General features: G+C 37.8%; 1 protein-coding gene across 1 annotated transcript in view; it reads right to left on the minus strand.

Moving 5' to 3' along the window:
- CNTNAP4 (contactin associated protein family member 4) overlaps positions 1 to 9,522 on the minus strand; it is a 230,621-nt gene extending 221,099 nt beyond the window's left edge. The window contains exon 1 of the mRNA XM_054579166.1: positions 9,349 to 9,522. Coding sequence (XP_054435141.1) covers positions 9,349 to 9,433 — 85 coding nt within the window. The 5' untranslated portion in view covers positions 9,434 to 9,522. The remainder of the gene's footprint in view (positions 1 to 9,348) is intronic.
- Positions 9,523 to 18,401: the final 8,879 nt, after the last annotated feature.

Consider the following 18,401-nt stretch of genomic DNA (forward strand, 5'->3'; position numbering starts at 1 on the left):
TCACAATTTTATTCTTAGTAACTACAACTCTACACCATATTTTTATTAGCCTACATTTTTTATTTCTATAGTAGATGTGTTTGCCTATGAAATATTTTATCATGTTCCATTTTGTGATTTTGTCCCATAGGATGCTATGATTTTAAGAAACTGAAATGTTATCTTCAGTGTTTGCTCTTGGCTTTTTTAAATGAATTATAGTTCTTTTTTCAAATTATCTCTCTCATGTTTGTTTTAGGAAAGGTTACAGGTGTTGGGATACATGAGGTTGTGTTATGACACTTTGCAGGCACGTGAAGTTTTCTTCACAGGATTATAATACAGCCTCTACGTTAAAGTACAACAGTCAAAATAAGCACAGAAATCATACATGCAATGGAACAAAAGAGCCTAATTGAGCAGCTTTATAACCTTGCACAGAATTCCCTCACCACCACTTTAGATAGAATTGCTTTTATTTTAGCAATGTTCTTTTAATTAAGTCCCAAACATCTAAAACACGGCAAATGCAAATATGTATTATAAATCCTTAATTATGAGGATCGCTAAGCATCCATGCAACTTTCTGCCTTGGAGATAGATCCTTTTGGTTTAAAGTCAGCCAAAATTCAGAGATAGAAGTGAATGACGTGAGAAATGTTAAACTTTGTTTATAATGCCCTTCTCTTGGCATTAGTGTCACTTTATTGCAGTGTCTTTGAGAATTAAATTAGCCTTCAATTTATCTAGTGGTTTTAAAGCCAGAATCTCTCCTGCCATTTTCTGCTTTCTTTGCCATGGTCAGGGAGACTAGCATCCTGGAAATTAATAGAAATTGAGTTAGGTGTTGGGGACCCTAAGTCTTTGTCACACCCTAGAAAATAAAGCACTTCAGGATCAAAAAGGGCAACACTGTCCCTCTGTCGAGGATGAGTTTAAGCTGGATCCCAAAAGGCCTCTTGCTATTTTTCAGCCCCATGTGCTGTTTTAAAAGCATACTGAGGACCATTCTGGTATGGTAGCAAATGAGAGACAACTGTATTCTACATCCCACTACAACTTAATTAAAAATATGCAATCTAGAGGTGATGTTTTCCATTTCTCTACCAATATGGACTGTCCCCCAATTCCCACCCACAGTACCTTCCAACACATGCATGCTCTGAGAGCGCCTACATGCGCACGTGCGCACACACACGCACACACACACACATACATGCAGTGGCGGTTTCATCTCAGCGACTCTTTTCCCTTACAGACCATGTTCAATTTAGTTCCTTCTTCTTGGTAATCTGCTGACCAACATATTTTAAATAACTATATATTAATAACTTTTAAACTAAACATATTAGATGTATGAACATATGTCTGAATATAAAGAACATACTGATAACTTTTAAAATGAAAGACAAGTCTTAAAGATCTGAATATATATTCAATTTTTAGAGCAAAGCTATTAGCCAAGAGGGAATTTTAATTTCCTCAAATTTTTCAAGCAATCTCTCCATCTGATCTGGTATAGCAAAGGTAATTGGTTTATCTTGACAGGGGACCAGGGGGCTCTCCACTGAGGGTCACAGATCCAAGTGTCCGTTCAACGTCGTCCAGGCAACTACCAACTCCAAGGCCAGGGACCAATCCTGAGGAGAGTTTAACAGTCCCCTCACTCAAAGGACATTTAAAAATATTTCTGTATAGGTTATAACTGCAGAGTAAGCCAAGTAATAAAAGTACAGGTTATAGTTTATCTAAAAACTATATAATAAATGTAATTTAGGAAGACAGGTGAATTTATATATTTACATGCTCTTTCTAAACTAATATCAACCCATGACCTCACTTGTAATTATCATAATTGCCAGTGGGAAACAAGCGGTTACAGAAACAAATATGTCTTTTACAATTTAAGAGTACATAATATCTTGTTCTAGAGCACCACCAAGTAATGAAGAGGTACTTAATTTTAAAAAAAGTAATTAGAGCTTTAGGCCAAAGGATACATACCATACTATTTTTTTCCTTTGTGATCTAAAAACCTTAGAGGTAAATTTCATCACTTCTCTATTAAATACTTATGGCATTAAAATTTTTATAGTTACTAATTTTAAACTACTTAAGATGTCAAATGTTTTCAGGCTTCACTCACTTTTCCAATTATTACACTGGAATGACTCATTAACTGTAACATAAACAGGCTCATTTTTACCTCCTGTTATGCTATTTCTTCAGTTTTATTACCCAGGTTCCACTTCTCTGTGAACCGTGATGAAAATTCATTGGGAGAAAAAAATTACACATACTCTTCCTCTTCCAAATACCAATTTTCCCCAGGAGAACTGAAGCAATAATGATAATTTGTAATGGATCGTGCATGTGCATTCTTTCCCATTACATAATACCATAGTTCCAGGTACCATGCACGTGACTACCTTAGGAAAAGACATTTTGGGAAAAGCTTTATCCTCCAAAAGTCAACTGGGAAACAAAAATATCTTCATCTGTGCAGTAATGTATTAGATTTTTGTCCTTACCAATACAGAGTCACCAGGACCCTGGAGCAATCAGCACTGACAAGGGTCTAAATTCCTGGATTATAAACAAGGAAAGATAATTTTAGAAGTCAAATAAATATGTATATACCCAATTGGAGCACACTGCCAGACAATTAGAGCCTTAGGATTCACTGAGAAATTTAAATGTTGAAGTCTCAGACATCAAAGCATCAAAGTTGCCCCCAAAAAGTAAAAAGGTAACCCTATGGTCAATGACATCTTTGTTATTTAGAAATGCAATTTATTGTAACAGAGTTATGAGTAAATTGTATCATTTCTTAAGAAAATTTAAACCTTTAAACCTTTTTTAAAAATCTCAAAGCCTTCAAATTACAATATTAATCTTCAGGGTAAATTATTTCCTTTAAATATACTCAATTAACTGAGGCTTTTTGATGAGTTTATTTTTCCTTTAAGAAGGACTTTTCAGTGATAGTCACAAGGTTTCTTAAAGCTCCAAACTTTTTTAGTTTGGGGCATTTATTTCTCTTTTTGAGATTTTTCTAAGTGACCAAATCAAACTGACATTAACATTCGATGCTACTATTCAAGACCTCTTTTTAAAGATGTGTCTGTTAAAGAGTACTTCTAAAAGTTTCTAACTGAAATACTAATTTAAGCAATCATCCGTATATTCTATGCGAGTTCACCCCACCACCAGCACCAGCCCCAGCCCCAGCACAGACCATTTCACCTTATGAATGCAGTTAATTCATGGAACATCTCCTATTTTAAGCACATATTGTGTGATGGATTCACCCTTCCCTATCACACTAGTTAACCTGAAAAATTGCAATGATTCTAGATAAATACTAAGCAAATTATTGACACTACAATTTCTGAATCAATAAAAATGAAAAAAAAAAAAAGCTAAAAAAATCATTGAAAACACCAGGCCACTGGAAAAATCCAGTCAAAGCCTACATTATTTGAGATTTCACCAGAAATATTCCCCTACCAATCTGAATATGCATATCTGGGATTGATGTAACACATTGGGTAAATCCTTATTGTTCTTCCCACTGTTTTCAGGGGCTAAGCCATTATGGAAACTCTGAATCATTAAGGAGTTAAAAAAAAGATTTTTAGAAAAGATAGTGAAGGACATTTTAGATAACCTGACTAATTGGCAACCTAAAGGTCATATGATGCATTAATTGACAATATCAAGGCTCCAATATTGACCTATCTGAGATAAAAAGGATTCAAATTCTAAATATAGCATCGAATTGTGAAAAATAGGTATTTGTAAAGCAAGACTCAAAATCAGAACCATGTAATGTGAGCGTTGCCGTCTCTTACCATCTATTCAGAATGAACAGTCATGAACCCAGCACAACCCTTGTTGATCCTCAGGGTGTGTTGCACTTCAGTAAACGCCACGAGATTGTCCTAGGTTGTTTCTGATTTGGGAAACTGGTCTTTTTTAAAGATATAAATCTGTATTAGGGATGGAACACTATAAACAATATTATTTAAAATAAATTATTTTAACACACAGCCATTTATTTGGGGAAAAGACATGCTCTAATGGAATTTCAATGGAAGGAATTTTTTAAATATTATATCCCATTATAGTTTTTAACTTAAACTTTTTAAAAACACTGTAGTAAAGAGTGTAATGTAAATAAAATGAGGCCAATCATTAGTTCTTATAGATGAAAAATAAATTCAATTCCAAATGGACAAGGCATCTACATAAAAATTAATTATTTTGGCATGAGTAGGTGAAAGGCTCCTGCTTAATTACTATGCATTCTCAGTGGGCAGTGCTTAAGTGAAAATCTAGTTTCAATTTATTCTAGAAAGTTGCCAATGTCAGAATTCTCAGGAAGCTACTACTGAGAAAGCCATGGGGACGAGCTCGCCCTTTCACTAAGATCATTTCACTCCTACGATCGGTGACTCCAGACACAAGTTAATGATGAGTATGTAGTGGAATATTTTACACTCATGGAAATATAAAATATCAACAGAATTCTTAGTTGAAATATCTAAGACGCAATTACTTACACAGTTTATTGAACTTCTTATACTAATGGGATTACTTGAGATTGAAAGTGCCCTTTTAGCAACCAAAACGGCTGAAACTTTACAAATAGTTATAAATAATTCATACTCACTGAAACAAGATTTCTGAACAATAAAGTCTGCAAGAGGAAATTTATGAAGAAGATACTAACTGGGAGGTTCCTTCTGTCACAGTTCCTGGCAACAGTAGTGATGACCTTCTTTTCCAGAACTCTACAAGTATGTATTTGTGTGCTAATGATTACAACTACATTTTATCGTAGCAGTAGAGTTGGTACGCTATCCATGCCTCATCATTATATTATGTTGCATATTATTTAAATCAAGTGGCAACACTTTCTCTACATGGGCCCGTTAGTAAAGAATATTATGTAGGTCCTAATATAACAAGAGAAGAACCACTTTTAAGAAAATTTTATTGATAAAATTCAAAGTATCCTTATAAGTGAGTATGAATTTTTGCCATATAGGTCTGCTAATGAGAAGAATGGATGAGTGAAACTTCAATTCTACATAATTGTTTTGTGCCATGAAGATTGCTCCTTTCAATTTTTTTCAAATATTTAAAAATGTAAAAACGATTCTTTGCTCACAGGCTGTACTATGCAGGAGGCAGGTCAGATTTGTCCCATGGGCCGCATTCCCCCAACCTCTGAGCTGAGCATTATTACATCATCTTACAACCGATGTTCTATTAATTTGTTTCCAATCAAGAGGTAAATTAATTCAATCTTGAGATAGAGATTGGCAAGATTGGTTCCCATTAAGGAATTGTATATGGGATACAAATTCTGAAATTAATTTTAGAAGATGTTAAAATGTTCATTATTTAGAGTAAGCACTAGATATCATGTGAAAGTCACATATTTGACCCCATGTTAGCTACGAGCTGTGTTATTCCCATAGCTGGAGGTGGTTTCTGTAAAAAATGATTTAGGATGCATGCCATCAGAAGTAGGAAGAATGCACCAAATTGATGAAAATTAGTATTGCTGTTAGAAAAGTGAGTCAGCATGCGTGCTCACCTTTACGTCTAATGGCCAGCTACTTGTGCATTGCATCATATAGTTATATTTTATCAGCACTTTACTATTCTATTCTAGGTTTTTTTTTTGTTTTTGTTTTTGTTTTTGCTATGGACGAATTTGGGGGAGAAGGAGGAAAGAAGCAACTTCTAGAGGGAATTACAAGGTTGGGCTTTAATAATCTGAGAACCTGTCCAGTTGTGTCAGGTGACGTTACAGAGTCTACAGGAGTAACCCCTCTGCTCAAGCAGTCACCTGTGGCTCCCACCGATTTTAACATATTCTTCAGAGCTTCTTTCAGGGTAGGTATCAGGCATAGACTTCATTTAGAAAAGAAATTTCAGTTAGAAAAGAAAGAATGCAGGGAGTACTTAACTTGTAATTAAGTCATTCCTAAACTACTTGGTGAACAGTAGATATTCTCAGAGTAAGGCTCAGTATACCTGAGACCAAAGAACTTCCATCACATAATCTGCAAGGGTAAAGATGAAAGCAAAACTCTCAGTTGCCTTACTTCTTAGGCCTGTTCCTTTTTTTTTGTTGTGATGAGCCAACCACACTCCCAACAATATTTTAATGGTCAGAAAGAAATTAGAGTGACTATAAAATCAAGAGATGACTCCCTTCTCAGGGCATGTCTCTTAGTAGCAAGTGAATGACTATAAAATCGAGAGATGACTCCCTTCTCAGGGAATGTCTCTTAGTAGCAAGTGAAGACACCAACAGCCTGTGCAAGCCCTTCTACATAATCTGCTCTGAGTTTTCATGGAAGGGACCCCTTACTATAATAACAAACTCACCTTGACCAAAACAAAAAGGAAAGACCTGGGCTGGTTCACTGTTTTTGTAATGTCGATAGGGCACTCTCAGGCAAAGGAAGTGGTCCATTCAGCATTTTATCTTTAGACAGATACAGAGTAAGCAGAAACACAAAAAATGTGGGAGCACCTGGGTCTGGTGGTTTATACACATTTATATACATATATTAAACATGAATACATACAGGGTGGGGCAAAAGTAGGTTTACAGTTGTTTGTATGGAAAATAATACAATAATTAAGAAATAATAATACAAGGATAAGTTGTTCCGAGTACTCACAACTGTAAGCCTATTTTTGCCCACCACTCTATATATACATGAACATGTACGTGTGTATGTGCATGTGTTTACACAGAATCCTTCTCATGTAGAGTTTTCCTGTTGATTAATGAGATCAACTAACCTTCAAGTTACAGTGCACCTAGTCCCTGAGCTGTGTCTGCTTTACGGAGTCCTGTCCCATGAAAGCTTTTACACTGCAGCCTTGGGCTGGCTCAGTGGATACCAGATTTGCTCCTGGTGAATCAGATGTAAGTAAAGAAAGATGTTATTCACCTGAAAAACTGACCTTTAATTTTCTTTATTTATATTCAGTTCCCCCTGCTTTAATATTGGTATTCAAGATTGATTCATGTTTTAATATGAAGTCTTGTCCAGAATAATTATTGGAGTTACTATGTAACACTTTAAAAAATGCTCATGCTGCTTGATGGTCACCTGTCCATACACTCAATCCCAATCTTGCTGGTAAACATATATACTTGTTCTTCCAGAAAGGATAAAACATATGAAGTACCATGGCAGTAAGTAGACTTTGCTTTCTTCCTTCCTCCCAAAAAAATCTCACTATAGATTACAACTAAAATAAAAATCAGGAAATAATTTTTTCTTTTATATACACTGCTGCAAATCATACTGCCAAAGTGATATTAACAAGAAATTACTAAATGCAATTTTAATCTGAAGTCATTTAAATGCATATTGACACTTTAAGAACTGTCAACTCAACATATGGTAACCAAGAACTCCAACTTTCATATCTAAATATGCCTAATAATTTGAAATTGTACAGATTCCTTAAGTTTATCAAATGTTTGGAAAGGCATTAAAATACTTCCTAAACAAACCAAGATTCATAGAATACAAAGCCAGGATTGAAATTTTAAGTGTCAGAGACAGACTCAGCCAGTTAAGCACCCATGAATGTTTGCTCTCCTCAGATTCCAGCCACTCACCTTTCCTGTATTAAAAAGATACATTTCAAAAGAAAGCTATTTAATGTTGACCTGCCTTTTATTAGACTTCAAGAAAACAAACAAATGTAAACAACAAGTGGTCCAATCAATCACATCAATATGTTATAAACCGAAATACAGGAGGTGTATCGGAAAGACAGGACGGTGTCTAGGCCAGACTTAAGCTCTGCGTTTCTTAAGGGAAGGATGCTTCAAGTGATGTGCATTACATTGTAAGAGTGACCTCTAGTGCCTTCCTTTTTGGTTGAACTTCAGTAGTTGGAGGATGAATTATTTATGCCTTTTCTACAAAACTTTGTGTGTGCGCTCGTATTGTTATTGTTCACTTGTGCAATGTTTGCCACATGCTACAATTACAGCATTCCGAGATTTTGACTTGGTAAAAATACGCATGTTTTACTGACTCCTAGGATTCTTATACACCCAAATTAAAACTGAATGTGAAACACAGTGCAGCATCTGAGTGAAGTTCCCTTCTTTCCGAATGATAGATACACCATGTCATTAAATGAGCTAATACTGAAAGCAAACACAAAATCACAGTAGCCATGCAGTGTGAATGGACATTTGACTTGTACCAGTAAGGTCGTTCATAATGTTCTTCCCACATCAGAGCACTTTAGTGCACTCAAGGGATGAGCCATAGCAAACACTTTATTACTGGCTTATTTTTAACTCCCATCCCCCCAACACAAGCCTGGTGACATGGCAGCAACATAAATTCCTGAATAGGCCTCATACCCCTTTCTTGAAAAGCAAATGAGCTTTTCCTTTAAAAGCTGTGAAAGAGATAAAAAGTTGTATTTTCAGAGCTTGTTTATCATTCATCAAGGAGGGGAGAATTCTCCCATTTAGACATTTTAAGCCAAATATAACTTTTAAAACTTTTTCTATCTCTAATAAAAAAGTGGATATAGGAAGTTCTGCCAAATTATTTTGAATGTTTAAAATCTTTCTAAATCTCCCCTGAATCAATTAACTCAGAAGATTCAATCACAAATTTACAAAGTTAAAAATTCAATTACTAAAGAATAATATTTCTGAAAAATCACCCGGATGTTTTTCCTTTAGCAAAATGTAGGAATAAAGCCCCTCTTTCAGGTGCTTGAGTCTCGTTCGTTTAGCCGTGAGGGCACAGCTCTTAATGCTTAGGTTCACCTCCACCAATTCTGCCCCTGAATTCTGCAGAGCATCTCAGTTATGAGCCTGGCATCATTTTAAAGATGTAGCCAGCTATCAGTCTGCCAAATTGCCAACTTCAGAAATCTAAGCTAATGCAGCACGGTGTGAAGTCTGCCCGTTGTTTTCTTGTCAGACATAATTCAAAAAAAAAATTAGTAATTCTAAAAAAGGAAGAAATGAAGACATTCACAGTCTATTCCCCAGTTAAGATGCTAATTTCATGTTTTACTAGAACTTGAGCTTTCTCAATGAATATTCAAAGACTGAGAGGCTAAGATTCTGCTCACAGACAAAAAGAGAAATGACACTTTGCTTGTTTTGAGCAGACCAAGAGGAAAGACAGGTGTAAACCCAGTCATATTTGGAAAAGGTTTAAATGATGCTTCCTTTAGAACAGAATGCTTTGCAGCTATTTCAGTTGCAAATAATCATCATCAAAACAACAGAATTAAAGTTTTGCGGACAGCCCCCCGGCGAGTGTAAATCATTTGCTGTATACTTACAGGAATTCCCAGCTATGACCCTGTTCCAGTTTTGAGTAGATAACAGAAGTAGCATCTTGAGGACAGCTCCGGTGGCAGACCCCATGTTCACATTTATTGGGCTCCCCCAAAATGTCTTGAGTGGCTCTCCGACCGCTCTAGTCCTGTTCTCAGTCCCTCGCCCAGCTCTGTCTGCAGCACCTCTGGGTCTCTCAGCTTCACTCCCTCCTTCCCTCTTTTCTCCAATAGTCTCTCTCTCTCTCTCTCTCTCTCTCTCTCTCTCTCTCTCTCTCTCTCTCTCTCTCTCTCGAGCGCGAACACACACACCACAGCTCTGACTTCTCACTAAAAAGCATACAGCATCTTTCCTAACAAGAATCCACACCGCCGAGGCCACGCCCACTCCTCGCAGCAGCGGTCCCACAAATTGACAGCAGCATCCCTCCTCCAAATTCACAGCAGCGCTCAGAGCTACACCCTGAGCCGCTGATGAAAGCTGGACCTGGAGGGCGGCCTGCTGCTCCTGGGCCTCCGCGGGGCTCCCTCCCTGCTCCTCTATTCTCCAATAATCCTTAACCCCTTTCTCCCCTCTAGAAATGTGGGTGGGGGAAGGGGCGAGGTGGCAGAGCCTCCCAATTTTCTGGAGGCCTTGCCTTCCGCAGAGCCAGTCAACTTATTGAGCTAATTGCTGAATAGCCAGGAGGGCATCCAGGTAAAATTGCATTATGTTTCAAAATAAAAGCATTAAAAAAAAAAAAAAAAGAGAGAGAAATAACTAAGCAGCATTGGTACATTGTAGCTAAAACTGTCCTCTGGGAAAATACTTGCTGTTGTTTCTGTTTGTATAAAACTAACCTCTTTAGCGATGGTGCCAGGATTTTATAATGAAAATTCCTCACATGGAAACAGACATTCCTGTTTGGCAGATATTTTAAATCATCTGGTAATAGTCTACAAGAAATTAACATTTCTTATTTCATTGCATCAGAAGCACAAATCCACAAATTAAATGCTGTGGATACATTTATTCTGATTAATGCCTTATGTTATGAATTCACGGTTGCATCCCACAATCAAATTATTTAATAACAATTCCCAAAAGGCCCAAAATGAAAAATGATGGGATACTAAAGAAAGGAAACCACACACACAAACACATACTCACACCCGACCTAAACAATATACGGTCGTAATTCAAATGATCTAATGGAGAAGAGCTGAATTCAGAAGACCAAGGACTACAGAAAAATCGCTCCTCTAATGGCTGTTCCAGAGATACTGCTATTCTCGAATAGAATATTAAAATATTTAAATATGGGAGTTAATATCACATAACGATAAGTGTATCACATGGTGTCACGGGGGATAACTAATCTCTTTAAAATAAATGTCAAGATGTTTAACTGAAAATGTGCTACATTTTATGAGAGTAGAAATACTAGAGTTCTCAAACACCTCTTGGTGGTTACAGATGAGGGGAAACACAAGCCTCTGAGCAGCAGCAGCCTTGCTATGGAATGAATGAAATAAGGGGGAAACCAGCAAAACCATCCTCCTGTATAACCATAGGAGCTAAACTAATGTGTTTAGCTCTTCCCAACAAACACAGCAGAAGAGATATTTTCGCTTTTCTGATTTTACAGATGAACAAACAAGAAAAGAGAATTTAATGACTAGAAGAAGTCACAGAGTTAGTAAGTGCTGACTCCGATTTTGCTGCTCTCATACTAAGACTTACTGCCCCCAGATCACAGTAGACCCTCCCCGGGGCCCCTGTCAGTAGCAGCAAAAACCTGAGGTCCTAGGAAAACAACAGCAGTGGAAAAGGAGGGTCCTTCTCGAGTGTTTCCTATGTATTCCTAGGCCTACATCCTTGATTTTGTCATTTACAAATATGTTAAAATGTTAATCAGAAACATAAAAATTGATGATTTCTATCATTAAAGGAGAGTACAGTTTATTGAACGCATACTATATGCCACTTGTTACCTAATTAAATTATGGTAATCCGCAAGGGAAATGCCCTTATGCCTATTTAACAGACAAAGAAACTAAGCCTCTGTGAAGTCAGGCAGGATGTCTGAAATGCCACAGTGAGTAGGAGAGAGAGAGCTGGGCTTGTCATTCTGTTTTGCAAAGCTCTGAAATCATTATTTAAATTGACTCCACACTGAGGAACAGGGACCCAGGTTCTCTGAAAGAAAAAAAAAAGTTGTCCTCCTAGTAAGTGTTATACTTAATTGTTCCCATAAAACAAATTAGAGAAAAAATTTTACAGAATCAGTACACATATCACAAATGAAAAATAATTGAACCTTTCATGCCAATAATAACTTCTTTAGGACAAAGCATAAATTATCATAGCAGCCATTAATAATGGATTTTTCCATATCAGTGGACTATCGTAATAGAATGAGTTGGAGGCTGGCACTGAATAGAAGACCTGAGCATTTCAGGCCATTGCAACATCTGTCCCTGCCCCATGGCCGCAGGGTGAAGAGAGCTGCATGGACGACGAGAAGCAGGGGGAAGAGCTTGGACATTGTAAACCAAAGCCTAGACATAAATTCAGCTTTCACCATGGTTCTGATTAACTGATTTAGTTGCTCTGGTCTTTGACTTCCTTTTCTTAAAACAAAGTAAGGTAATAATAACTAAAAAGCCACTGTGGTATAATGTGTAACAACCCCCTTATGAGGGCCTAGCACGTAGCGGACCCTCAGCTGCTTGCTAGCCTTAGATCTCTGTGCTCTGACTGCAGAGAGCTGTGGCTTGAGCAGGCAGTGCTGGAATCAGGCATCCCAGGTTCAGCGTCTACTCCAGTTCCACCACCAAGTGGCTGTGTACTCTTGGGCGAGCTACTTATTACCTCTGGTTCTGAGTTTCCTCATCTGCACCAAGGATAAGTAGGGTATCAACTTCATGCCTGAGATGATGCCTGTAAACTGAAAGCCCCCAGAGTTACACATTCACTGTTATTGTAATCATTATATTACTTACAGCTCACTTTGAACAGATGAGAAATCTGATGAGCAGAAGAATTACATCTTGCCAGAAGTACATGACCCGGTGGTGGCAGAAAAGGGCTGAGCATTAAGACCTACTGACCTGTGCTTCTTTTTTCTCCCTTCCCACCAAAGTGGTGCTTCATGTCAGGGGGAAAAAAACCACAAGTCTGAATGGGAAAAATCAGAAAAGTGTAAAAACCTAATTTGGTACATTACTGTACTGCTGATTCAGACACCACGAATCACTTCTCTCTGTGTATGCACATGTGATTATATTTTCCACCGATTAAGACAGAAACAACTGCTAGTGCTTAGGGCTTGGCATATGCATATTATGGGCCAGACCTTGGCATATGCATATTATGGGCCAGACTGTGTCTGAGAAATCATTATAAATCAAATGAAAATGTTGGAATCTGTAAAATAAGGCTTTCAATGTTCTGCTGGTACAACTTGCCAAGGCGCTGTGTGTCCCACCGCAGTGGCACACAGAGGCTCCTGGACTGAAGCTTAGATTGGAGAAGGCCCATCAGGCCATAGTGGAAGGAAGTCACATCAAAAGACTAGAAAGAGATTAAAATGCAAATCATTTATTCCTGTAACAATTGTTTTATCTGATGCCTGGACCTCTGAACCTCTGATCTGGTTTCTGGATTTCTTACAAAGGCAATCAGTCAATGTGATTCTGTTAACTCTCCCAAAAAAGAGGGTCTAGGGCTTCCTATTCCATTTTTGCTAATGGCCACTACTCAAAATTGATTCTTTTTAAAACTAATATATATTTGAGGTGTGATGGTGTCATTTGTATATATTTGGTCTTCCTCCATGGTTCCTGGCTCACTAAAACCCTTGGAATTTTCTCTAGTGAGATCATGTTTCTTTTGTTATATTAATGAGGTGATTTTTGAAAAGCCTTTAGGTAAGGGGGTGGGGGTGGGCAGTTGTTGTCAGGAGAACCAACCACTTGATTAGACTGTTGTAACTTTAAATCCTCCTCACCTCTTATTCCTCTAAAGAGCCACCTCCACTCCCCCACCAACTCTTCTACCCCTTCCCAAACCCCAGGGAAGAAGAGGAGCTGAAGATTGAGTTCAATTGCCAATGGCCAATGATTTACTCAGTCATGACTATGTACTAATAAAGCCTCCATAAAAACCCAAAAGGACTGGGTTGGAAGAGCTTTCAGGTTGGTGAAGACTTGGAAGTCTGGGGAGAGAGGCATCCCTAGAGAGGACATAGAAGCTTTGTGCTCTTTTGAGGCAGGAAAATCAGAATAGGGAACAAAGGCCTCCAGCTCAGTCCTTCCCCCTTTCTACCTTCACTGGAACATTGCAGGCATGACCTTCCCTGACCACGTGTTCCCCCGCTTTCCCCTCCCCAATTTCTTATAATTGAGAAACCAAAGAAATCGCTATCTGGAGAGGAGGAACAAGGATGAGCCATGTCGGCAGTCACTCCACCAGCATCAGAAGTCAAGGACCACCCTATCCCCTCGCCTTGCCCAGGTTTAATAAAAACCTTCCACCCAGGCCCCATTGGCCCATCTGGTTCTCCAAGGTCACCCACTCTCACTTCTCCAGTGCCTACTATCACTTCAATAAATTTACTGTGCTTCGCCAAATCTTTTGTCATGCTCTCAAATTATTTCCTGTTCCGTGACAAGAAGCTGGATCAGGTTTCAGGCTCCCCTTGGCCTCACCAGGTGCCACCCTTCCTCACTTTCACTCCACCTTGCCCTGTGTATCACTTGCATCTTGCTGTTCTGAGTTGTATGCTTTTATAATAAATTGGTGACCTAGTAAGTGAAATGTTTCTCTGAGTTCTGCTGTGAGCTACTCTAGCAAATTAATAGTACCTGGGGAGGGAGTTGTGGGACCTCTAATTTATAGCCAGTCAGTGAGAAGGACTGACAACCGAGACTTGCCACTAGTGTCTGAAGTAGGGGGAGGCAGTCTCGTAGAACTGAGCTCTTAACCTGTGGAAAGTGATGCTACCTCCCTGTAGACAGCATTAGAATTGGTTGAATTTTCAGACACCTTGCTGGTGTCTGGGAATCAATTGCTTATTAGTGTGGAGAACACCCACACACACACATTGAAATTGGTCTCAGAACACCTGTTTATGAGACAATAACTTTCTTTTGCCAAAAGCCCCTTCCAAATATATTTATATTGAACAAAAATATTTTCTGTGCTATAACAAGTAAACACACAAAAATATGCATTGCTGTCATTGAACTTTATCAAGTTAATAGTTTATTAATGGTATTTACTTTTACTTTTGTAACCCATTTTCAGTTAGGGGACTTGATATTCTGCAACCTTAATGTACTTTTCATAAGCAATTTTTTTATTAACCTAAGTGCTACTATTTGTTTTCTCTTTTAATCGGTATGTTGCAAATAGCGTAAGAAGTGACTTTGATAACACAACACGCAGAGTTTTGCAGATTCGCAAATATCCAATGCACTTTCTATTAATATCTCAACTTACACATCCCTTCCCTAATAAGGATTTCATTGGAAGGTGGATCCAAGATGGCAGCAGAGCCAGTGGATGTTACATGTAACTCCTCTCAGAACCAAACTAGAATTACAACTAAAATACAAAGCAAGCAACCTGAATAACCAGCTGAAGATGGGCTGAAGAGAAGTCTTATAACCAAGGATTTACAGAAGAAGTCATAATGACACTGGTAGGAAGGGTGGAGATGCAAACCAGGCTGGCCTGGCTCCCATGGGCAACAGCAGCTGACATTCCAAAGGGATTCTCAGCTTCAATGGTTCCCCCTGGGGGGTGTGGGGTCTCAACCTCAGGCCAGGTTCCCCAGCCCAGAGCAGCAGAGTCAGGAAGAGGCATCCACGTAACAAATCAATGGGGATTCTGTCCACCAGAAAGACACAGGAGTCTGCTGAAGACACTGGTGCCCTGTTAAAGGGCCAATGCACAAAATCTCTTTGGCAGCCACTCACCCCAGGCTCCAGCAGAGGGAGGGTGCAGCGGGCTAGAGTCATGTGAGGAGAAACTGGGGTTCATGGCTCTGGGGAGAGAGCTGAAGGGACAGCAGCCAGGATCCCTGTGCTGAGTCCCTCTCCCACACCGCAGACACCATCTTTCTTAGGTAAAGCAATAGCCCCACCCTCTGAACTCCTAGTACCCCCACCCTGTAGAGCTTGCATCCTGCTGAGAAGTCAGCTACCTGGGCCAGAGTGTAGAGGTCTAGGCAGATTCAGGGGGTGTCAGCAACTGAGTTGTGTGGCTATGGGACAAGGCCCATTCCCCAACTTTCCCATGAACTTGACTGAAACATCCCCCTCACAGGAGATCTACTAGACTCACTCTCTGGGCTCCCAGCAGCCTCACCTTCCTGAACCCTGATAGCTACCCTGTCAAGGGGTCAGAATCCAGGACAGACTGAGTTGTGTAACTCTAGAAGGAGGGTCATCTTTCCCCCACACGCCCAACCAGTGCAAACCTATCCATTCATACAGCCAAATCCTGGTCTGCTTGGACCTGATAAATTCTGCTCCTTCACCCTGACGATTCTCTGAGATCCCACCCAACCATAAAGATGTGTGACCACCCAGTGGGTGACAGCTAGACTCAGTGTTCCCTGGGATATTTGCTCAGTGGCCTTAGACTCATAGATACAGAGAAGAGATTGACAGGTGTCAGAGAAGAGAAGTGTTGGGGGTCTGGGTGAAAAGGGTGAAGGGATTAAGCAAGAAAATAAAAAACTCATAGAATAGACAACAGTATGGTAATTGTCAGAGGGAAAGAGGAGGAAGGAGGTAAGGGGGGGGATAAATGATGACTGGAGGAGACTTGACTTGGGATGGCAAGCACAATACAAAATACAGAGGATGTATTATAGAATTGTACGCCTGAAACCTATATAATTTTTTTAACCAATGTCACACCAATAAATTCAATAAAAAAAGATAAATAAAGCACACAGATTCCATAATTAAGTGAGCAAAGAATGAGAACAGATGACTCACTTGAAAAGAGATAGAATTAGATGACCTTATTAGTCAAAAATATGCAAATCAAACAAGATGCCATTTTTCTATCAAAATAATTAAAGTCAAGAGTGGTAGCCCTGTAAGACTATAAATTAATATAATACTTTGGAAAGCCATTTGATAATATTATCAAGAGCTTTAATTTTTTCATTTCTTCTGATCACATAATTTTATCTTTAGAAATCTATAGTAAGGCAATTATGCTGGACACAGAAAAATTCTGAATTTCCAATTATCATGCCCATTTGCAGTATTATAATATCAAGAAATAGGAACATTTTCTTCTGAGAATGCTACAGCAAATAACAACCTGTTAATGTACTATATAATGTAACCATTTAAATATTTATTAAAGGTTTATAGTAATTAGATGCTTAAAATTATATGAAATACAAAAGCAGAAAGCAAAATCATATATATATATTTGATCAAATTATGTAGGAAGAAAAGAAATGCATATATAAAAGTTTGAAGAAATAACACTAAAATGTTAACAGGCATTGTCTTGGAACAATGATATAATACTTTTCTATATTTTTTAATGTTCTACAATAAGTACATCCTAATGGGAAATTTTAACTTGTTTATTTTAAAAAACAAATATTAGTTTAAAAGTGGATTATATGGTGAAGACTACAACCACATAAGAATATATTTGCTTTTGGACAAATAAGTGTATTTCATTATTGTTCTAATTTGTAATTCTCCAATGACAAATAATTCTGAGCATCTTTTATGTTTACTTGCCATATGTATATCTTCTTTGGTGAAGTGTCTGTTTAGATCTTTTGCCCATTTTTTTTAATTGAGTGTTTTATTTTCTTAGTGTTGAGTTTAAGTTTTTGTACACTTTGAATACAATTCATTAATCAGATATGTTTTACACATATTTTTCTCCCCATCTGTGGCTTGTCTATTAATTGTCTTAACGATGCCTTTCACAGAGCAGTTGGTTTTATAATTTTAATAAAATATGTATTTTCACTTTTACCTTTCATGGGTCTTATTTTTTATGTTGTATCTATAAACTTGTCACCAAACTAAAGATTAAGATTTACTCCAAGGTTTTCTTCTTGTTTTATATTTTTGCATGTGATCCATATTGAGTTGATTTTGTGTGGAAGTCGGAGTGTCTAAAAACACTGTCCTCTTTCTATTTAATTGCCTTTACTCCTTTTCAAATATTATTTGGTTGTGTGGGCCTATTTCTGACTGCTCGCTGCTGTTCCATTAATCTATCATTCCACCAATAGTATGCTTTCTTGATTACTGTAGCTTTATAATAAGTCTTGAAGTTGGATAGTGCCTTTTTTTTTTTTTACTTTGTTCTTATTTAGTATTGTGTTGGCCATTTTAGATCTTTTGTCTTTCTGCACAAATTTTAGAATCAGTTCACTGATATCTCCAAACAAAATGAAACGTTTTTGGAATCATGTTACATCTATAGATCAACATGAAAAGAAATTACATCTTAACTATATTTATTCTTCTAATCCATGAATACGAGCACATTGGACCTACAATTTAATGTTTTCATCAAATTTGGGTAATTTTGGTCATTATCTTTTCAAAATTTTTTACTCCCCACCTTCTTCAGAGATTCTGCTTACATGTATGCATATTAGACCACTATAAGTTGTCCTGCAGCTCATACATGCTCTTTTCATTGGTAATTTTTATCTCTGTATTTTATTTGAATAGCTATATTTTTATGTCTTCAAGTTCTCTCATCTCTTGTTTTGCCATATATGCCGTTACATCCAGAGTATTTTCCTTTTCAGGCACTGTAACCTTTAGCTCAAGAACTTCAATTTGCATCCATTTTATTTCTTCTGTGACTACTTAACCTTTTGAGTATATGGAATACAATAATGTTGTCTTAACATCCTTATCTATTCATTCTAGCACCTGCTAGATTATCATACTATTAAATTATTGATTATTTTCCTCATTATGGGTTGTGTTCCCTGCTTCTTTGTATGCCTGATAAGCTTTAATTGAATTCTAAACATTGTGTGAATTTTAACATTGGTTACTGGGCA

This window comes from Pteronotus mesoamericanus, unplaced genomic scaffold (genome assembly GCF_021234165.1).
Source record: "Pteronotus mesoamericanus isolate MK-2021 breed Mesoamerican mustached bat unplaced genomic scaffold, CSHL_Meso_final contig_52, whole genome shotgun sequence".
Classification (NCBI taxonomy): Eukaryota; Metazoa; Chordata; class Mammalia; order Chiroptera; family Mormoopidae; genus Pteronotus; species Pteronotus mesoamericanus.